The 22,776-nt window shown below is 39.2% G+C and overlaps 1 protein-coding gene across 1 annotated transcript in view; it reads right to left on the reverse strand.

Moving 5' to 3' along the window:
* The window catches only part of MYRFL (myelin regulatory factor like), a gene marked incomplete at both ends in the record, with an annotated part of 100,329 nt that extends 81,672 nt beyond the window's left edge, over nucleotides 1-18,657 (reverse strand). Inside the window, one exon of the mRNA XM_084255983.1 lies at nucleotides 18,612-18,657. Within this exon, the coding sequence (XP_084112109.1) occupies nucleotides 18,612-18,657 (46 nt within the window). The remainder of the gene's footprint in view (nucleotides 1-18,611) is intronic.
* Nucleotides 18,658-22,776: the final 4,119 nt, after the last annotated feature.

Consider the following 22,776-nt stretch of genomic DNA (forward strand, 5'->3'; position numbering starts at 1 on the left):
GAAAGTGACATTATATGCTTTGCACTTTTTTCTAAATTCGAGTTTAATAGAAGCTACAAAAGATCAAAAATTGAAGTCCCACAACTATACAGATTAGTTAGCTTGCCCCAGAGCACAACTCAGGCAACTTCCTCCTGGGGAAGAAAGGCTGATATGCTTTGCACTTTTTAAAGGTCACTGATTGCATTGTAGGAAAAAGTCATAAGGAAACAAGAACTGAAGAAAGCAGAGCAACCTGACCACTATCACAGTTGTCCAGGGACATTCAGAAGTTTGAAGTTCTCACTGTGGACCAAACAAAAGCATAAGCACTTTATCTGCATGATTTCATTAATCCTCATAAAAGCCTAGGAGGTGACATTAATATTATCCCCAATTTATAGAGAAGGCAAAGTGATTATATAGGTTATATGGCTTACTTGGGGTTACCCAGCTCATAAATTACATAGAAGAAATCCAACCAGGCCACCCTGGATTCCTGAGCATGCTTAGTCACGGCCCCAACACCACTCCCTCGACCCCACCATTCCCAGCAATGCCAGCCAGCTACAGAGATGGACTTGCTTCTACTACTGCACTGGACTTTGGTCAAGCTGCTTGCTCAAAGAAGCAGATGGAGGAAAGGATCTGTTTTGTTTCCTAGTGGAGCCCCTGCCGGTGTCCCATCTGTTTTATACAGCATGCACACAAGAGCACACACGAGCACACACACACACACACACACATTTCCCAGGGCAGAAAAAGGAGGTGGTAACAGATTCTGACCTGACGGGTTACTTGCTTTGCATTGACCTGACCCCTCTCTCCCATCCCCATTTCCAGGTGGAAATAGATGAAACATACACAGTTCCCAAGACCTGTCCCCAGTGGCCTGTCCAAACCCTTAATGAACAAGGACAGATGATCCCCTCAGTAGCTGGCGTTCTCCAGCACTCCAAAGTCACATCTGTGCTTTTCAGACCCAAAGGAAATTATTTAACAAGATAAATCCATAGTGTCAGATAAAATTGTTTTCAGGAAGCCTTGCACACAGGGCAACTCTCAAATGGCTCTTAAAACAAATCTCATGCTTTTAAAAATAATCACTTTGCTCTAAGTGTCTTAAACACTTGTTTATAACACCCAACCCTCTGGGCGTCTCACCCTCTGCCAAGAAGGCTCAATTTCAAACTTTGATTCCAGTCTTTTCTAGAGTTAAGCTTTGTGGTTGGAAAAGACTGCCACACTCCTGCTCACAGGAGAAGCAGCCCAGGCCTCTGGGGAATACCAAAGAACTCCAAAAGCAAAGCCCTTCCTTCATCTGAATTCTCTGCCTCCCCTTCCAGGCACAGTGACATCCACAGAGTGGTCATCTGTCTCACTGCCCTTGGCTTTAGGCAGACAAGAACAAAGCACAGGTTATGAAGATCAATCCACTGGTATTTCCACCTATAAATCCATGTGGCACCCACACGAACTACTAGTAGACACATCTTTGGGGAAAAAATGCTATTTCAAAGGTCTGAGTAGGGCAGACAGAGAAAAGACCTTCCTTTCATTACTCCCTGCCTCCCCCAATGACTAAGTGCTACCCACATGGCGCAGCAGACCTCTCCTGTCTTTCCCGCTGCTCCCCTCAGCATGTCCACCACCCACCATGTAAATGCTCTACCCCATTTCCTTCTGATAAACTCCCTTTCACCACTTTCCTCAACCCAGAGGACCGCCATTCCTGCTTGTCTCTACTTTTACTTTTATCCCACAGCAACGATGCCCAGAGTGTTCAGAGAACAGGCAAGAAGACAAAATTTGTCTGCTAAGATTCTAAAAAGAAACATTGGTGATTTCCCCAAGTGATCGCCTTCAGATTTAAACATATAGTTCCCCTGTGTTATGCCAATGATCCTGAGAAATTAAAGCAGAAATGTTCATCGACTTTCCAAAGAAGGGAGGGGTGGAAAAGCACTCTTTCTCAATGGCTAAGGATAATTTTGTCTTGGAAATCCTCTGTAAATTAAATTGGATTTCAAATCTAATGTTGGTGCTTAGAGTCTTAACCAGTTCAGAATTACATGAAAAAAATATGATATTTTGAGTCCTCCATCGTGGCACAAGTGGCTAAGCACAGCACTGTGAAGCTATCCGCAGCCTCTGCAGCACAAATTCGATCCCTGGCCTGCCAGGGAGCTACCCATGTGGCAAGGCAGACCTCTCCTGTCTCTCCTGCTGCTCTCCTCAGCAGTGTATTTCAGTAGATCTGCCTGTTCTGCTCCCCACTCTGTCTCTGGTGAATCCTCTCACCCCCTGCACTTCTGGCCTGTACCCCAGGTCTTAAATGCATAAATATATAAATCTTTAAAAGATACATGATATTTTCCAGAAATATTTCTGGTCGTTAATGAGCAAATTATTTCATTCATTAATTCGATCTTTACTTAGTGTCCACTATGTGTCCATAAATAAAATCAGAGATGAGCTCACCATCCACTGAGAGAGGCAAGAAAATCAGCTCTAGCAGTACAGGGTGTTAACTATGAGGATGGATGTAAATTTTTATACAACGGGATACAGACCACAGATGGCTAAGGACTTCCTGCAGGTGACACTTGAGTGGAAATTTTAAGGATAAATAGGGGACAGTTAAAAAAAAAACCCCACAACATTCTAGAAACAGAAAAGAGCATGTAACAAATGAATCAAATAATCAACAGGAGGAATTTTTGGGAAAAGTGCCAATTGTCTGGTCAGAGCAAGGAGGGAGGTGGAGAACATGGCCGACACTAAGAGCACTGCCCCCCTTCATGGACCCCACTACAAGCTGTACTTTTATATCAACCTCTATAGCAATTATGTGTGATGTGTCTGCCTCTCTTTGCTCAACTCTAAGTCCCCTTTTGGGAAGAAATTTCTTCTTTTTGTACAGATCCTAAGCATATAGTTAACATGATAGTTATTTAATAAATACTGAATTTTTTAGATGAGTAATAAAATTTGAATGAACAACTGTGATAATGGGTGGGAGCTATATCTAGGAAAACTGGCAGACACCCAGCTCAAGAAGGTTCATGGTATCAAGGTAAGGGCTTTATCTTGGAAATTGTGGCAACATTGAAAATTTTTTATCAGGGGGATGACATGATCAAGTTTATAGTTTTGAGCAGTCTATTGACCTGCTATTGCAAGATTGGACTGAGCTCGGCAACATCAGAGAAAAGTGTCTAGTCAAGGGCACTGCCAACATTAGTCTTCCCTCATTAAATCTCTCAATACACCATCAAAGGGCACCTACTCTTTGCACCAAACCCACTGCCAAGTGATAGAGACACAAAGACAAAGCAGCCTTGGTAGTTAAGTTCTTAGTTCTACTATTAGGCCTGCAGTAAAGCCTGGCTGAGATACTTCCCTGCTGTGAAACTTTAAGAAGCTTATCTAGCCTTTCTATTTTTCAATTCCCTTATTTATAAAATGAGGTTAATAAGAGCATCTACTTCATAGACTTGTTGTGAATATTAAGTGAGATAAACCATATTAAATGCTTAGCATAGTTTCCAGCTCAATAAATACTGCCCCTTGTCATTACCATCAGTTTCTGGCTCAAGAAGTACATAGACCTGTGAGAAAGGCTGACATAAAAATATTCCATAGCATAGAGATGACACCTAAATGACCTAACAGGAGCAAAAGGGTGTCAGGAAAAGCTTCCAGAACACAGAGTTCCATGAGATTGGACCCTCCAGTTGCTCCTATTTTGGTGGCTGGGTTGGGAAGTTGCATAGGGAGATGCTCTGACATAGGAACTAGGAGAGAGTTAGATAAAGAGCCTAGAAAGGAACTAGAGAAACTCATTTGCTCAGGGGCAATCCATGTCAGTCCCATTTTTGCGATGTTGGAAAGAGAAGTGAGAAGCAGGTGACTGTCCCCAAGAAAAATTCTACCTAATGAACTGGAATCTGGGAGTCTCCCAGATAATACTACAGTGATCCAGGAAACATCTAATCTATTCATTCAAGCAGAGTCAATCTGCCCCATTGTTGGAGATAGTGACCCAACTAGAAGACTGTCTCTGGACTTTAACGTGATATGAATCACCTGAAATGTATGTGCCCGATAATCAAAAGATAAAATGAAAATTAACCTTTATTCAACTTGAGTAAAATAAACTGTTCAAGCAATATGAGATAGGGAAACTTGGTTTATGAGTAAGTAGATGATAAAGACATGGGTCTTTTAGTTGCATCATCAGAGGAAATATTATAAAGACAAAGAGACTAATGACAGCGATGATAATAAAGTCATTGAATACAGAACTGGGATGATGAGGGCATTGTTCCTCCGTGCATACAACCAATCTTGATGACATGCGCTCCATGCCTTACAAGAAAAGTTAACAAAGAGAAGGGTAACCAGAAGAGAGCCAACAGAGTGTAAAAAATTACAAGTCAAGTCACATGAGAGTTGGTCAATGGAAAATGATGATGATGATGATGATGATGATGATGATAATACTTAAGTTTATCAAGTACTTTTTACATAGTGTGATAAGAATTTTACATTTACTTTCTCATTTAAGCCTCACAATAATTTTATTCTATCATACAGTTACTACTATTATTCCTATTTTTCAGAAGAGCAAATAGTTTTAGGAGTTGAGGTAACTTACTCAAACAACAGTAACACAGCTATCATTGCAGGGTTTCTGGCATTTTCTACTATAACATAATGCATGTGTTCCTATACAACCTTGCTTTTGGAAAAATGAAGGGAAGTAGGTGAACCACTCAAAAGCTAATTAAAACAATAACATTCCTAATACACATATAAAGGACATGTCCAATAATTCATATTATTAGGTGCTTCAGCAAATATAGTAGTTTGCCTATTTTTAAAAGAATATTTGCTAAAAAAGAGTTATAGATGCTGAAGTATAAAGGAAAGAGAGGAAGAATTTGAGATTACCATAATAGGTTGAAACCAATTACATTTGACCTGCCCTTCCTGAGCTCAAGGACTCTCCTCCCCTACGAGAACACCTTGAGCTTCTGTTAGCAGGAAAGAAGTTGGGTGTACCACTATTGAGCAGGCAGCTGACATATACAGCTTTAAAATTGTGTAGATCTAAAATCTTTCAGCATTAACGTTATTAATTCCATAGGAATGTAGTCTTTATTGCTTTTTTACAAACTCAGGAGCCACTTGGTATAAATAATAAATGATTGCTGATTGACTCAATACCTTTGGAGAGTTGCCCTTGTATGGAATTTGCACAGCTTCTTGGTGAATAATCAAAAAAACAGCATGGGATTTTTAAGTGGGACAGAAAAATGGCCAGTCTATTGAATCATTTAGCCTCTGTCCTCATTAAAGTATTTCAGTGGTTTCACTAGCTCATTGTGAAGTTCATACTTCTTTTAAATAAATGATTAAAACATAAATTAAGCAAGATCCTCTGGCCTTTCTGGGAGTCTGGGAACACATTTTTCCAGAGGTTTTAGAACCTCATAATTGAGTTTTTTCCAACCCTTCACTATGAGGATTAAACATTTATGTTTTGTCCATTTTCTCTTCAATAAATTACTAATGTTAATATACATAAGAAAAAATAGAACATAATCAACTGTATATTAACCAATATTAATTTTAACCCTGGAAAATAAATTTGGGAAACAGAAATTGTTAACTTTTTTTAATGGTATAGGAATAAATATGACATTTTCTATTATAGGGATTCTTTTTGCTTTTATGTCCACGTGTTTGAAGAATTATTATTCTGGTCTGATCTATTAGAAAGTCTAATTTTTCTAAAAGTCAAAAAGGAGGAAGAAGGGAAAGAAGAAGGAAGAGGAAGACACCCCAAAGCAAGAATAGCTAAGGAGAGGACATTCAGGCACTGACTTTACAGGAGCTTTAGCATCTGGAATGTGGTGCTGATATCAAATCCACACCTGCAACGGCTGATCTGGCACAGCATAAATTCAAGAAAATGTATCTAGGAAGTTGCCCAACCTGTGGCTGTCAACAGTTCCTGTCCGGCCTCAGCAAAATCTTTTTTTTTAAGATTTATTTATTTATACAAGAACTGGGGTACAGTCAGAGGCACAGAAGGGTGAGAGAATTCACCAGAAACAGAGTGGGGAAGCAGAACAGGCAGACTGACCAGGTGAGGCAGGAAAGATCTGCCGCCCCGTGTGGGTATCTCTCTGGCCAGCCCGGAATCAAACCTGTGCTGCAGAGGCTGCAGACAGCTTCACAGAGCAGCACTCAACCCGCTGCACCACCGGGAAGGCCCTCAGCAAAATCTTATTGTCCTGCCAAGCCAGCCGTAGGAAGGGTGGAGCCCAGCAAAGCACTGGCTGAGGACTGAGTCTACAGCGTGGTGAAAGACAGATTCATGTTCTCTAAGATGTGAGAAATAAGTGAGGGAAATCCAGACGACAGAATCCTGCAAAGAGTTCAAAGCTTGGAGGTGTTTTTTATCGACTCAACAAATATGTTTGTGTTCCTGCTATGTGCCTGTCTCTAGCTGCTGAACCTACAGGAATAAATGAGATGTAGTTCCTTCCTGTTGTCCACAGGAGACAGGCACAGAAAAAGGCAGTGCTTGCTTTGAAAGGTGAAGTGCAAAGTGCTGTGCCATGCAGGAAGCCCAAGGAAATGACACCCAGCCAGAGACCTAGAGGGGGACCCACAGTTGGCCAGGTGAACAAAAGAGGAATGGGTGGTCCTGGAGGAGGAGGCTTGCATGTCTTGGAGGTAAGAAAAGCACAAGATTTGGAAAGTGCAAGGCAGACCTAGCTTAAATTCCATTTCTACCAAACTTTTCTGGACCTGTTTCCTTATCTGGAGAAAGGAGATGGTTTTACCATCTTAGAGCGTTGGTTGTAGACTAAACGTGGTAACATACATAATCCCCCACCTGACAGATTCTCTCCTTGACCAGTCTCCACACAGGCTCCCCTGGCCGCTTCAATTAGGCATATTTCCACGTTCCTCTCTACACTGTGCAATTTTAGCAAAAATCCTGATAAAACACTGTAAATAGAATCCCCCATGCTCCCTATCTGATCACCCCTGATATCTAGTAGGTTCTGCCTGGCTTTAGCAAGCTTCCTGTTCGGTCATTCAAGCCAGAATCCCACCCCCGACCCTTCTTAGCCTGTTCCTTGGCTGTAAGTTCCCACGTGCCTAGGCTGTATTTGATGGTAAACACAATGTCTCTTACCCACTGCAAAATTTCTTTGGATTTCCAGCTTTTACTAATTATCCATGGACAAAAACAGACATAATTAGAAGCTTTGACACCTTTCAAGGAAGTTACATGCCTCAAAGCCAGCTTCCCCAAGCCCTGCCAACACATGACTGAATGACCTGTTTGAGGTCTGTGGTTACCAAGGTCAGTAGACAGCATTTTTCACATGTCTTTTATACCAGCCCAGCCTTTCCTGAAAGGCAACTGACAAACCCAAAGAACTGGTTCTTTTACAGTGATGATGTCTCAGAACACAGGTAAAATTAAGCAAATTTGGTCCCTAAACTAAATTTGCAATCTCCCAACTTCAGAACTTTTCACAAATTTACTATAAAATCAGCACAAAATACTTTAGAATATTCAATAATAGGATAATAATGACAATGTAGTCCTTACAGCTTTGATTCTATCCTCCAATAAGGAATGCTCACTATACCTTGGAAAATATGGTATTAATATTTACTGTCTATCTTTTCTGAAAACATTGATTTCAAGACCAACATGGAAAAGCTGAACCTTTTACAATAAAAGGAAATACTCAGTACTTTGTCCTTTGTTGCTTGGCAACTAAGGGCTATAAATGGATTTTATGATCATAAAGGCTCAGGAATTAATGTGAACATGTAAAAGTTATAGTAACTCTCTGGAGACAAGAGCAAGCTTTGAAAAAGAAATGTATGGAGATAAATAAATACATATATATGTAATAATATAGATACACTCACTCTTGTTTCAAAATAAATAAAGCAAGCAATTTGATTTCTTCACATTTGCAAATATTCTAATAAGAATTAATAACTATCATGTATTTCATCAGTTCAAAATTTCATCATTCTCACAAGCCTAAAATGTAGGTGTTACTGCCTCCATTTTACAGATAGAGAAAAATGAACTTCTACAATATAAAGTATGTAATTGGTCCAAGGTCAACTACTAAGCAGCAGAGAATCAGGATTTGAACCCAGGTCTGCCTGAATCAAGGCATCGACAGCACAACATAGGGATTCCTAGGAAACAGATTTCTCAGCTCCTAATATTTAACAATATTGATACTTTAATCCCATAGGAATAGTACTATATCCTATTATCAAGTCATATGACATTCTCCTGAGAACACATTACTTCCCACTGTTACACATGACAATTATTTCTTACGTGGTTATTTTCAGGGAATCAAATATCAGGGTACCACCTTGCTGAACTTTTTGTCCTATATTTAATTACCAGAAAGGACAAGATAGTGAGTCAAATACCTCCATTGATGCATGTTTTGCACAGAGCAGTATTACAGGTCAATATTGGTTTTTGTATATCTTGTATTCTTCTCAATAGCTTTATCTTCTGAATTACTGTAGCTGCCTGCTCTGAGAACATAAACCATCCCCTTTGAACCACTAACAGTTCATCTTATGGCACAGGAGCTAGGTTCTGCCAAAACATACCAGATGGCACTAACATACTAACCACTTACTCCAGAATAATTTCATTTACAGAATGGAATTACATGAAAATTGTCACACACACACACACACACACACACACACATCCTAGCTGTTTTTACAGGAGCCATAAAGTTCTGCACTAACTCTACAGATGTTCCCTTGCATCCTGTTTAGAAGACACTGTGTGCATGTGCCAAGAACATAAACCTCAGGGAGAGACAGGCTTCTGTCCAACTCCAAGCTCTGATACACAAAAACTGTGTTATCTTAGGAAAGGCACAAACATGTGAATCTCCCTTCTTATCTCTAACATGCTGATAACATCCTCCTGTTCATTATATTGTGCAAATTAAGAATTAATACAGCTCAAGGTCTTAGTTCAATGTCTAACATCAAGTCAAGCATCACTTAAATGGCAGTGGTTTACTTACTGATCATAAGCTACAACAGCTATAATGACAACTTTTGTTCATTCTACAACACTGATAATATTACCTGGACAATTACTCTACATAAAGCACTTCAGGTAATTCACCTTTCTTAATTCTCGCTCCTTTCCCAGAAGATAAAACCTATTTCACTGATAGATGATGAAACAATCTCAGAGAGGCCAAGTCATTTGCAAAGGCAGCAAATAACTTAAATGGGTGGTAAGGTGGGATTTGAACCTAGGCCAAACTGTTTCCAGGACCTGTGTTCTAACTGCAGACTGGACTTGGGAGCTCCAGTTTGATATGTGTATTTGTGATGATGCCCAATTTCCAGAACAGATATGGGTGGCATGTGAAACATGGCAAACATGCTATTATAAAACAACCCCAAGGTCATTCCTACAGCCCCAGGTCCATTAATTTGACTGCATTATCTGGTGTCTGGACCACTATTTTGGCTCAGATCTGCAGCTTCTACTACTGTGCTTGACTCCTAAATATCCTACAGACTTTCAAATACTGATTCTGATTCAGTTCATGACCCAGTTTGAGTTAGAGCCTGCTCCTCTCACCAAGGGACTTGGGTTTTAATTCTCTTCATCCCTTGTTAGTGTCTCTGCCATGATTGCTACTAAGAACCACATTCCTTTCCATTCCTTTCCTTTCCATTCCTTTCCTTTCCATTCCTTTCCTCTAATACAAAGTTCTCTTTAGGGGACACAGAGTTTCCATAGGAGAGAAAGCTCACTACTGTGGGTCACAGACCCAAGGATAGCCTGTGACTTCCTCCCCTGCATTCACTCTGATAGTAAAACATCTGTAAAGGAAAGGAGCACAAATTGAGTTCTTGGTATAATGTAATAAAGGCCCTGTTTTTCTACCAGAAGTTTTGGTCAAGAATCACATTCATTTAACTCAGATTTAATGAACAGTTGTGGGTAACTGCTACATGCAAGACACTAAACCTGCAAAGATAAATGACACAAAGTCAAGTCTTCACCTGGAAGTACTTTTAGTTTCTATAGAAGACAGACATGTAAGCACATAAATGACACTGTGGTGTGAACGATGAATTTCCAGAGGTGTGAACAAAGTTCTAGAGAAACGTGGAGAATTTTGTTTTCAATTTTATCCAGGGAAGTTTGCTGGATGAAGAAGTTGGAAAGCACATTCTGGGCAAAAAGCACAAAGACTTGGCACAGTCAAAAGCTGGTGTTATGAAAGAGCAGCGTGTATTCAAGAAAGCATGAGAGGCTCAGTGTAGCAGAGTTATCCATAACAACAGTGATAATGTCAAACACATAGTCATTGATGTATTCTTCTGGATATTGAATCATGTAACCTTCACAATCATCCTACTAGGTAAGTGCCAATATTATTTCAATTTTATAGATACAAAACTGAAACATAAAGAGATTAAGTAACTTGCTTACATCACATGGTTAACAAGGATGGAACCCAAATTAGACCCTGATTTGGGGGTATCCTATTAACCATCACATCAAACTACCATCACAGATTGTGAGTATGAGTAAGCGCTCTGTGCTAAATAGTGTCTCCTCAACATGCATATGCTGGTGATATTTGGAAGCACTAGATTTATTTATTTTTTTTTTTAAAGTCTACTTTCTTTTCTTTTTTTTTTTTAAGATTTATTTATTTATTTATACAAGCACTGGGTATAGTCAGAAGCGCGGGAGGGTGAGAGAATTCACCAGAGCCAGAGCGGGGAGCAGAGCAGGCAGAAGGACCGAGGTACACTGCTGAGGGGAGCAGCGGGCGGCAGGAGAGGTCTGCGCGCCATGTGGGACCCTCCTCCAGTGGCCGGGGAGCAGCCGGGGATCGAACCGGCGCCGCAGAGGCTGCGGGCAGCTTCGCAACCCAGCGCTCAACCGCTGTGCCACCGGGGAAGCCCCGGAAGCACTAGATTTAGATGAGGTCATGAGGGCAGACCCCTCATAAAGGGATTACTATCATTATAAAAAGAGCTATCAGGGCCTCCCCTGGTGGCACAGCGGTTGAGCACTGGGTTGCAAGGCTGCCCGTAGCCTCTGCAGCACCAGTTCGATCCCCGGCCACCGGCGAGGGTCCCACAAAAAAAAAAAAAAAAAAAGAGCTATCAAAGAATTCTGTGTGTATGTGTCTGTCTGTCTGCCTCTGTCTTTCTCTATCACATGAGGACACAGTGAGTTGGCAGCTGTTGCCAAGCTAGTAAGCCCTCACTGAGGAACAAAATTTGCTGGTTCCTTAATCTTCAATTTCCCCAAACTCCAGAATTATAATAACATAAAGTCCTGTTATTTAAGCAACTGGAGTCATGCTTAAATATGTATTATGGCAGCTGGAGCAGACTATTATGGGGAGTTCCCAGAGATAAGGATGCCTGAATGCTACATTGGTATCTCAACACTAAGCGTAGGCAATGAGATTCAACAAAGATATTTACGCAATGGCATTTGCACAGGGCAAAAGCAAATTAGAAGGTAGTCAGCACAGGGAGGGGAGTTAGGAGGATCTTGCAAAAGATGACCATGTGAACAGAAGGAAGGTTGTAGATGAGGCTGAAGCAACAGAATTTGGTAAACAATTAACTGTACTCATCCAGGCTGATGCCCCAGTTTCTAGTTTGGGAAGTTTGTTTGGGAGTGAAGGTTTGTTGGAGGCAGTGAAGTGTAATCAGGAAGGGAGGAATAATGATGATGCCTTCACTATATCCTCACATGGTGGGGAAAGGAAGCAGTGTATTTTGAATGTGTTGCTTTGCCAAAACCGAGGGACACCCAGGCACATGCATATGGATGTACATTAAGCAGCTGTAAATATAGTGATTTAGGGGTTGGAATATATTGATCTATGGGAATAATGAAGCAATTCAAGATAATATTTTGGTATTCAAATAAGAGTTTCTGAGACAGGACTCCTGGGCAGACAAGGAGGAGGGTGAAATACTGAATATGCCTGAGAGGAAATGAAGAAGCTGAATAAGAATGAGCAATGAAGATGCCATGGAATCAAACAGGAGTTTCCATGGGAGATGGTGACTATCCCAGAGAGAACACTAGGAGAATGAGAGCTAACAATCTAATTTAGCAATTTGAAATTTCCGAAAAGCAAATCTCTGCAGGTGCCAGATAAAATCAGGTTAAAAACAGGTATGATATGAAGAGTGAAGTGGACCTGGGTATTTTTCAATTTGGTAATGAAAAGAAAAATGGGTGAAAGTTCAGGAAAGGTAGAGACAAGAGAACAGATTATAATCTCCTGGCTGACCCACTGATATCTTAATTTTTCTAGTATTTCCCCCCAAGGAGGTTCTATTGCCCGATCTCCTTTTTTCTCATATCAACTCTTTTTATTAACACATCAATTTTGAAGAGATCCTTTAAAATAAAACTCTTCCCAGAGTCATTTTAGAAAGAGAGTAGGTATAAATTGCCAACAAATGTTGACCCACTGCCAGAGGTTTCCTCCTAACAGACTGGGCACGAGCTGGATCCCTGGAAGCATGTCTTCAAGTGCCCCTGGCACAGCCCTCAGAGAGAGAAAGAAGTCCAGGGCAAAGAGAATAATCATCTTTTCTAGGACAGGTCAACTGCTCAGAGAGAAGCGACTGGTTTTCTATATCCATCAGTAAAATTGAGCGCAGATTTTTAAGAATTCACTCTCTTGGGCCTCCCTGGTGGCGCAAAGGGATAAGCACAGCACTCTGAAGCTATCCACAGCTTCTGCAGCACGAGTCTGATCCCCAGCCAGGGAGCTACCCACATGGTGCAGCAGACCTCTCCTATCTTGCCCGCTGCTCCCTCAGCAGTGTATTTCAGTCAATCTGCCTGTTCTGTTCCCCACTCTGTCTCTGGTGAATCCTCTCACCACCAACACCTCTGGTCTGTACCCCAGTTCTTGTATGCATAAATAAATAAATCTTTTAAAAAAATTTACTCTCTTTTGGGTTAGAATATTGGTTTTGGTACGTGCTTACTAATTCTGTTGCAACCCAGAATATAAAGAAAAAACAGTAAAATGTTTTACAAATGTTAATAATATGACAGAACAACACAGCAGAATAAAGAGGCAGGAATCACCCTCTTCCTTGAAAATAATTGGAAAAAAAAACACAGATAACTGCTCCTAGAAAAATCCAGAGGCTCAAACCAGCTATACAGCCCCAGGAGAGCCCCAGGGTACCCACAGAGGCCCAAGAACTAAGGTTGGTGGCTGCTAAGGGGGAGCATGTCAGGGCTTGGGGTCGACTTCCCAGGCCACAACGGGGAAACCCAGGCCTTTGTGAAATTCCTTGGAGGAATTTTCTTGACATAAGAATGGGCCAACCCAGGCCAGTGGGAGCTTGGCCGACTTCAACCCCGTAAATCCGAACAGACCTGCAACTGGAACTGTGAGCCCACGGAAGGCCTCTCCCCCATCCTGGTAGAGATCAAACACAAGCCAGGTGGAGCCAGGCCGCCCTAAGAGGGCCTGCACGGAAAAGAAGCACTTTGGAGTGAACTCGCAGTTCCGCCAGGACGGCAAGCCAAGGCCTTGTGTACTTCCCAGCTCTGCAGAAGCGCCAACTGAGGCAAGAGCAGAGCAGCGGCGCCATTGTGGGCGGCATCGTGTTACGTGGGCACAGGTGCACCCCCTACGCACACAGCGCCCCTCAGAGCCAGGTGCAAAGTATTCCCTGACTGTGAGCCCAGAGACCTGGATCCTGCGGGTTCTGAGAGCCATGTGCTCTCTGTGGTCACCACTCAACTTTGCTATCATAGCATCACAGCAGCCATAGACAATCTATCAATGACTTTACTTACAAAACAAGCTGCAGGCCAGATTTTATTTAGCCTGAGGGTTATAGTTTTGAAGATGACTGTTGAAGATAAATAATGATAAGAAATGCTCAGTCTACTGAACATTAATAATGGAAAAATCCATTATTAAATAATATAAATAGTATTATCCCACGTTCTGTTTTTTAAAAACGCAGAAGATTCAGGGAAATTTTAAGATTATTAGTGATATAAAGCTTTGTGTTTTTAGGTTATCTCTATTTTAAAATCAAAGTTGTCCATGTATTGAAGTTCTGAGACATTGTGGAGTCTTCCTGAAACCCAGTGCTAATTCCCAAGCTGAAAAGATGATGACATCAATAACACCAAAGAGGGTGGTGGAGCCTCCTCTCAGGAAGGTTGGTCTGGGTGATTTTGTTACAGTATCCTCTAGAGATGGTGACAACCCCAGAAGGTCTCTAAAGCAAGGTGTGAGCAGGGTACTTACGATGTTACAGCATATTTTAAATTCTAAGTAAATTGCCTTCACCTTAGGGATCCCAGCATGAAAGAAAAAGGGATTTCTTGGTGCCACTCAGCCAGCATCTCTTTGTTCAGATGCTTCATATTAAGGCAACATAGTCTAACCATCTACCAATATCAGATAGAAATGCTCAGATAATCATAAGTTGTTTGCGTGATCTGGCTAATGTTTGCTGTCCTTGGCATGTTCTTGTTTCCAGTTTCCTGGGAAGTCCATGCTGTCACCGCACATAGTAGAAGCAGCCTCCCCAATAAACAGGGAGCCCCTGCTTCTGTGGGATATTTCAGAGAAGCGAGGATGCTTCAGGATGTTTGAAATCCCACCATAAGAGCTCAACCCAACCCACCCTTATGAAAGATAACTTTTCTGAATCATTTGATCAAAACAGCTTCACATTCTATGAAAGCATGTTGAATATAAGGCACTATGGAGCTGTGAGGTGGCATCAGATCATTTGCATATGTACCTTCTGTGCAAGCTCGGGTTATATTGGTTTTATTTATTGACTGAATGCAGAGGGCCTAAAGGCGCCAATTTTGTGAGAGGGTGAGAAAGTAGTGGTCCCAAAGTGGAAAAAAAAAGTAAGAGACTAAACTGAGCCAAATATGCCCTTTACCTGTAAGACAGGTTTACCTAGTACCAACCCTGGTACTGGGCAGGTACTGCCCTCTACACCGTATTTAGCAGTTTAGTTTCTCTAAGACAACGAAACAAACAAATTGCATAAAATCTAAGTCAGAAAGATTCGATGTAGGCTTCATTTTCTACAGAAAACATCTAGCAGTCTTTTTCGTCTACAGCAACATCTTATATAATTTTCTTTACACATGGACCTTAAGCAAAAGTTTTGCTAAATTATTCTCCTTTATTTAAGATCATCTAATTATAATATTAATTTATTCATTTAATTATGAAGCACTTATATGATAAAGTATAAAGCAATTAAAATATCCATATTCCTATACTAAGAGATATTAACACTTCAAGTATATTATGTATGTGCATGTATGTATATATATTATTTGTGTACATATATGTATATATATATTGTTTTCAAATAAGTGCTAGTAAACTGCTCTAAAAAGATGTATATTCTCAATGTAAAAAAAACAATAACAGTACAAAACACAACAAAGCAAAAACAGACAATTATAAATCAGAGACATCCTGCAGGGGAGGAGGCGGGAGAGGGATCAGAGGGAGGGAGGGAAGCAAATATTGTTTAAAAATGAACAATGATGTAAAAAAATAAAATAAAATAAATAAAAAGATGTATATTCAACTGTATTACACATAACAATTTGTCAACCATTTCCCCATTATATCACCTTTCCTTATCATTATTTTAATATCTACAAAATATTCCAATAGATAAATAATAATTTATTTAACTAATCCACCGCTATCAGAAATTCAGGTTGTAACTAATTTTTGTTTATTATAAATAAAATAATGTCCTTCTCTTGTGGCATTTGTGTTATAGTGGTATCAATGTTGCAGAAAAAGTCAAACATCTCAGATTGTATCTGAGTTTGCAGAGAATCTTGGAATCCCTAGAGAGCTTGACCCACCTCTTCTACTGCCTTCCTACTGCATCAGTGACAGGGGATTTAAATTTGAACTATAACTGCCAGATACCTGGAATCACCCTTTGTCCCTGACATTTTACTGAAACACAGCATAGTAAGGTATGTTTAAAATTGGTAAGTAATAACTAAGATCATCATGAGCTTTGACACTTAAGGCCATTTGATTCAAAATGATATTGTCAATCCAGATACTTTTTGTATATGGAAGTGTCCATAAGGAAAATACATAATTTAGGGCTTAGTTTCTTAAAATGAAGTGCCTATAGAAATAGAGAAAAATAGCTCTCTGTGGGTAACAAATTGCCCAAACTGTTCTATGTTCTCAGACCTTTATTCTATATATGAGATTGCTTTTAATGAGAAGGTGTCATGTCGCCAGGACCACAACATGCAAAAAAGGCTTCCCTCATTAGAATACCATGTAGTTTTGATGCATTCATTCTAAGAAATGTTTGAGAAAAGAAATCACTATTATCCAAGGGGAAGGTTTCAATGCCCTACAGGCTATCACTTAAGAGATGGTTATCAGACTTAGTACATAGCAGATAATAGATTTTACTGAATCTGGAAGATAATTAAAAAATAGCACTTCTCTCTGTGATCTTCAGGGGAAAGGAATAGCTTAAGCTAGTGCCTCTATTCTTTTGTTTATTTCTAAAGTAAATGTGCCATCTTTCCATGTATTCATTCAAAGATAATGTAAGAAAAGCACTAACCATCTTATTCTCTTTCCATAGGGAAATGACTCCCCCTTCATGGAAAAGCTTCAGGAGCAAGAGAGTTTAATTTTAGGCTAAGAAAGATGGTATGATAATAATGAGGTATTATAAGAAGCTACATAGGGGACGTGTGGAAACAAAATTCCCAGAGACTCTGAAAATAGTATAAACAAGGACAATATAGGGATCCCAGGATCACAACACCTCCAAATCCAGAAAATTCTATCAGATAATTTCAGCCTTCTGTTCTGAAGCTTTTGCATTTATAAAACAAATTGGTGGTTTCTCTAAAATAAACAGATGTAACTGTCGCTTGGAGCTTGCGATCTACTACTGGAATGAAAGTTACATAGGATGTCAAATCAAGCAGGAACAACAAAACAGCGTAAGTGTCCCTAATGTGTACCCACATGACCCAGGCAGACACTCTGACTCAGCCACTGTCAGAGACAGAACACTCTATGGGATGGACTTTAGGGTTGAAATAATATGATAGATCTGTTGGTCTTACACTCCTTCTGGCCATTCTGTCCAAATGCTCATTACACAAACTTTCATCTTGTGTTGATTCCTTGTGAGAGTGACTTACAATCTCACTATTTCTTTGGTAAAATTTTCTTTCATGTTTGGCACTGTCTGGTTTGGGGTCAGTTCCATTCAACCTTTTAAATACCTAGTGCCTATTATTAAGAACTCTGATCAAATAGTCTTTAAAAATACATGCAAATGCAAATATAAATTGTCAACACTTTATGCATCATTTTGCACTTAAATATTTTAATATTTGATATTTTAAGGGATAAATGTGATGTGTAAATAAATTATCAAGTATAATGAGAATTTACTTAATAATTAGAACATTACCCACACTTTGCATTTATCTACCTGAGTTCCTCTACTGTCTCCACTGCACTGTCTTCTTCTAATAGTTTTATCACACATGTAAAAAGACCTAAATATGTATGTGTCCCTAAAGTGATGTTTTTAAATTTTGTTTCTTTTTGAGCTCTATAAAATTAGCATCATTAAATATAGTCTATGAGGATTTGTTTTTCACTCAGCATTATTAATCAAAGATTCATAATTTTGTTGTATATAGCTGTCATTCATTTTCACTGATGTGTATTTCAACATGTGACTACAGGGTATTAAAGGGTACATGTAAAATAAAGGTATACATTTTTAAGAAAAAAAAAAAAGAGTAACCTTAGAGGTGCCACGAGAGGACAAACCCTCGCTGACATTTTCGCTGACATTTTTAACAGAGGCAACATCTGCCTATCAGCCCGAGTAAATAGGAGAAGCTGCACTGCCGTTTTCAGGCTTCAGAGGGAAGAAAATCTGTGTAATCATGCCTCTCCATGGGGAAGATATCTAACTTCAGAAAAAAGTCATTATTCAGTTACACATGTTTAACACGTTATGAAAAATAAAGCTGAGGGAGCGGGAAGAGGTGTAAGTTCTTTTGCTGATTTAAGCTGTTTTGTATTAATTATACTGAGAGAAAAACTGTCCTTAAAATCTTGCATTTTTTGGTGCTAGATTCAAGACATTTAGAGATAAAAAAAAAATTTTAAACAAGATTAGAAGGCTAAAATCTCGCACAAGATATGGACCCACAATAGTAACATAGATGCACTGTACCCCAGCCCTCCCACACACGCACCCCTTAACTCAACCAAGTTATAAGATGGAACTCTTGTATTTTAAAAAATCATTATCTGTACTTATTTTTCCTATAAACACAACAAATAAACCTCCACTTCTGATTTCCAAAGAATTAGTATGATAGAATTTTCTCCCAGGACCAAGTTTCATTGCATTTCAAAAAGGTGAAATAGTGATACCGAGAGTCCATTTCTTAGAAGCTATAACTTTCATCTTGGAAACTGGTTTCTTACCTTCAAAGAACTGCTGCAAGGCCTCCTTTTCGCCTACCACATCCATGGTGCTGTGGCCCTAATAATATTTCCTCATAAAACAAGAGTCATCAGACCTCAGAAAGGAAGTGCTGTTCTCGAAGACTATAAATGCTCTTGAAAAATCTTCATTTTCTTTTTATTGGAATGAAGCATATCTTCAGTCATCGACTTGTTCCCAGAAAAGATGGTTAAGTTCTCAAATGTGATTATAAAACCAGAAGGATATGCAAACGTGCAATAAAAAAAAATTCATATAAAGGGAAGTGGCAGCAAATCCATCTATCTTTCTGTAGGGAACTGTTTCTACTCTGCCTTTTGTCTTTGCTTTAAAGACCTTTGTCCTTAGTGACACATGTAATTACATAAATGGGCAATAAATACAAAGTCTTATCTCTTATTTGTCCTTTTACACCAATATATTTATATCTTTGCTTCTATCAACCAGATAGATTTAGCCACAGCCAAGCAAAATACAAGTTTGAGAGGGTGCTTTTTACTTAGAAAAAGGGCACACAACTCAATATCATCACTTTTATAGATAGCTAAAAAATAGCAGATGATTTAAACAGGTTTGTAATAATGAAAAGTTAGGGTTTGTTAAATATTTCTAAAGTTGCTCATAGTGAAAATTTACATTACTTGTACACCCTTACTCTATTTCCTCCAGAGTTTATTTTCTTTAAAAGTATAAACCATGGCCTCCCCTGGTGGCGCAGCAGTTGAGTGTTAGGTTGTGAAGCTGCCCACAGCCTCTGCAGCACCGGTTCGATCCCCAGCTGCTGGGCGAGGGTCCCACATGGCGCGCAGACCTCTCCTGCCGCCCGCTGCTCCCCTCAGCAGTGTGCTTCGTCAGTCTGCCTGTTCTTTTCCCCACTCTGGCTCTGGTGAATTCTCTCACCCTTCCACGCTTCTGACTGTACCCAGTGCTTGTATAAATAAATAAATAAATAAATCTTTAAATAAATAAACTAAAAGTATAAACCAGAAAGTATGAGACATCTACCTAGTGAGGGGCAAAACTATATATTTCTGATTTAGTATTTCTTACAATACAGTGAGGGCTCACACCTAGCTGGTCACACTAAATATCAATACCCAAATAAATTATTTGTTTTCAGTGTGTAATTATTAATTTTAAAATAAGTATTCAATAATAAATAATTGCTTAATTAATAATGATAATTACAATTTATTTCATAATGGCCTGAGATGAACATGGTTGATTACACCAATTCTTTCAATGTTTTCCTTTTTTCTTTTTCTCCACTTAACTGTTTTGAAAAAAAAAATTTAACTACAGGAAAACTGAAAGAATAGTACACCATAAAATACCTTTTATACTCTTCATGTAGATTTCCTAATTCCTAATATTTTCCTACTTTGACTTCCTCTTGACATATTTTGACTGACACATTTAAAATTAAGTTGTTATCAAAACCACAATGAGACACTACCTCACAACCTGTGAGAATGGCCCTTATCAAAAAACCAAAACAACAATTGCTGGCAAAGATGTGGGGGGAAAGTAACCCTCTTACACTGTTAGTGGGAATGTAGACTTGTCCGGTCCCTGTGGGAAAAATTATGGAGGTTTGCTCAAAATATTAAAAATAGATCTACCATATGAGCCAGCCATTTCACTCCTAGGCGTTTGCCTGAACTATGCAAACACATCAATAGAAGGAACATAAAACACTCACAGTTTTAGTGCAGCTCTATTTACAACAGTCAAGTATGGAAACTACCCAGATGCCCAAAAACAGATGAGTGGATAAGGAAAATGTGGTATATAAATACAATGGCATACTACCCAACTATTCAAAAAAATAAACTCTTGCCATTTGCAACAATATGGATGGAACTGGATGGGATTATGCTAAGCAAAGTAAGTCAGAAAGAAAAAGACAATACCAGATGGTGTAACTTATATGTGGAATGCAGAGAAATAAAATAAAAGGTCAGATAGAGCCAAACTAATAAGAAACCCTAGAAATCTGATGCTAAAACTGAGGCTACCAGAGAAGGAAGGGGAAGGGGGTGAGCAAGTGCAAAGTGGGGAGGAAGCAAAATGAACTATGTGAGGACTACGGGCACTGTGGGGGTGGGTATGGTATGGTACTCCTGAAGGGGGAGATCCTGTCCCTCTAAAACACAATCTGTTGTAAACCTAAGTTACCTCAATTTAAAAAAAATTTTAATTTAAAAATGAAAATGAAAAATAAATAAAAATTGCTGATACTTTGCGTTTTGCTCAGAAATAATTCTGTGTATTTCTTAACAAGTAAAGATATGCTTCCACTTTAATGCAGTATTAAAATCATTATGTTGAAATATAATATTAATTTAATACAAAGATCTCATGTATAATTTCACCATTGTCCCCAAATATCTTTTGTCACTGTTTTTTTTTTTAAATATTTTGTCCTTCACTTCTTTATTTCTTTATTTATTTTTTAGATTTATTTATTTATTTATACAAGCACTGGGTACAGTCAGAAGCACGGGAGGGTGAGAGAATTCACCAGAGCCAGAGCTGGGAGCAGAGCAGGCAAAAGGACCGAAGTACACTGCTGAGGGGAGCAGCGGGTGGCAGGAGAGGTCTGAGCGCCATGCAGGACCCTCTTCTGGTGGCCGGGGTGCAGCCGGGGATTGAAACGGCACTGCAGAGACTGCAGGCAGCTTCGCAACCCAGCGCTCAACCGCTGCGCCACAGGGAAGGCCCTTGTGACTGTTTCTAAGCAAGGATCTAATGAATGTTCATGCATTGACTTTGCTTATGGTTTTGCTTATTTGTTTGGAATATAGAACACTCTCCTTGTCATTTTGGTTGGATGGTTTGTTATCTATGATAACACATTTTTTTTGATAGTCTGGATCTATTATCTTAGAAAGCCCCACATTCTGAATTTGTCTGTTTCATTATTGTTAGAATTAGTATAGGTGATGTGGTATACACCTTAATGAGTATTTTTAAACTTCAGATGCACACACGCACACACACACATTTCACCTGCTGTCCAAAAGCATAACTTTCTTATAAAACCTTTCAAAAACTGAAATGGTATAAATATAAATAAGTATTAACATTAATTTATATGGAAAAAAATTTAGTTTTCCCAGCCCCCAAAATAATCTACCAAATCATACCTAATAATGCATAAAACTTGAAATGGCACTAACATATAGTAAAAGCAGGAGTGAGATGACAAATAACATTATTAAAGAGAATTAAAGAGTTACCAGAGAAGGAGCTTACAGATGCACTCTCTCTCCTTGGAGTATGCGCTGCCTATAGAACGGCTACTGCAAAGCAAATTCTGAACACTATTTCCTCTTATTATCTTCTGACTTTAAAGTGAAAATCCACTTACAATTCTTTCAGTTAGTGAAAACAGATCCTGATTTAACAGGTCTAACATAAAATAGGTCTTTCATAGAATTGAATTGGCATAACATAAACTTTCAAAAAGCAGGGAATAGAATATAAACTGTTCCTTGAAAATGAGAAATCTCTTTTTATCTTGGAGGAGTAAAGAAGCTTAGAATCCTATTTTAAAAGTCACATTGGGCCCCAGATCTTAAAGGACAAGTCATTTAATGCTTAAATAAGTGAATTTTCTATTTGTTTCAGCCCAACTTGTGCTAAACTCTCAGCTGGGTGAAGGAAATAAAAAGATGAGTAAATAATGGTCCCTGCCCTACATAGGCTCAACTCAAGAGTATGAGAAAAACACAAGTAACTTTAATTCAAGGCAGATTCTGATAAAAGCTGGGAAAGCATCCAAGAGATCAGAGGAAGATAAGATTAATTCAATTTGTGAAGACTGAGAAAGATGTCGTACGGGATTTGAAGGAACTTAAACAATGGATGTCTTTTAAAACATGAGCAGTGACTTGGAGGGGAGAATGTACAGGTGCAGAGACTGACGTTACAGCATGTGCTGGCCCCTTGAGATAAAAGATGGCAAATGTGCTGAAGAAGGATTCTGATAGCTTTTGAATTTTAGACTAGATCTGAATTCGACCTATGTATATTCATCATAAGCATACATCTATTGATGATTTCTATTTGGGTAGGTGTGGCACATGACATAACAAAATCTAATTCAGATAGACAGCTGTGTCCGAATGTGTTGGTTAGGAA

The sequence above is a fragment of the Talpa europaea genome (assembly GCF_964194135.1).
Source record: "Talpa europaea genome assembly, chromosome: 15".
NCBI classification, from domain to species: Eukaryota; Metazoa; Chordata; class Mammalia; order Eulipotyphla; family Talpidae; genus Talpa; species Talpa europaea.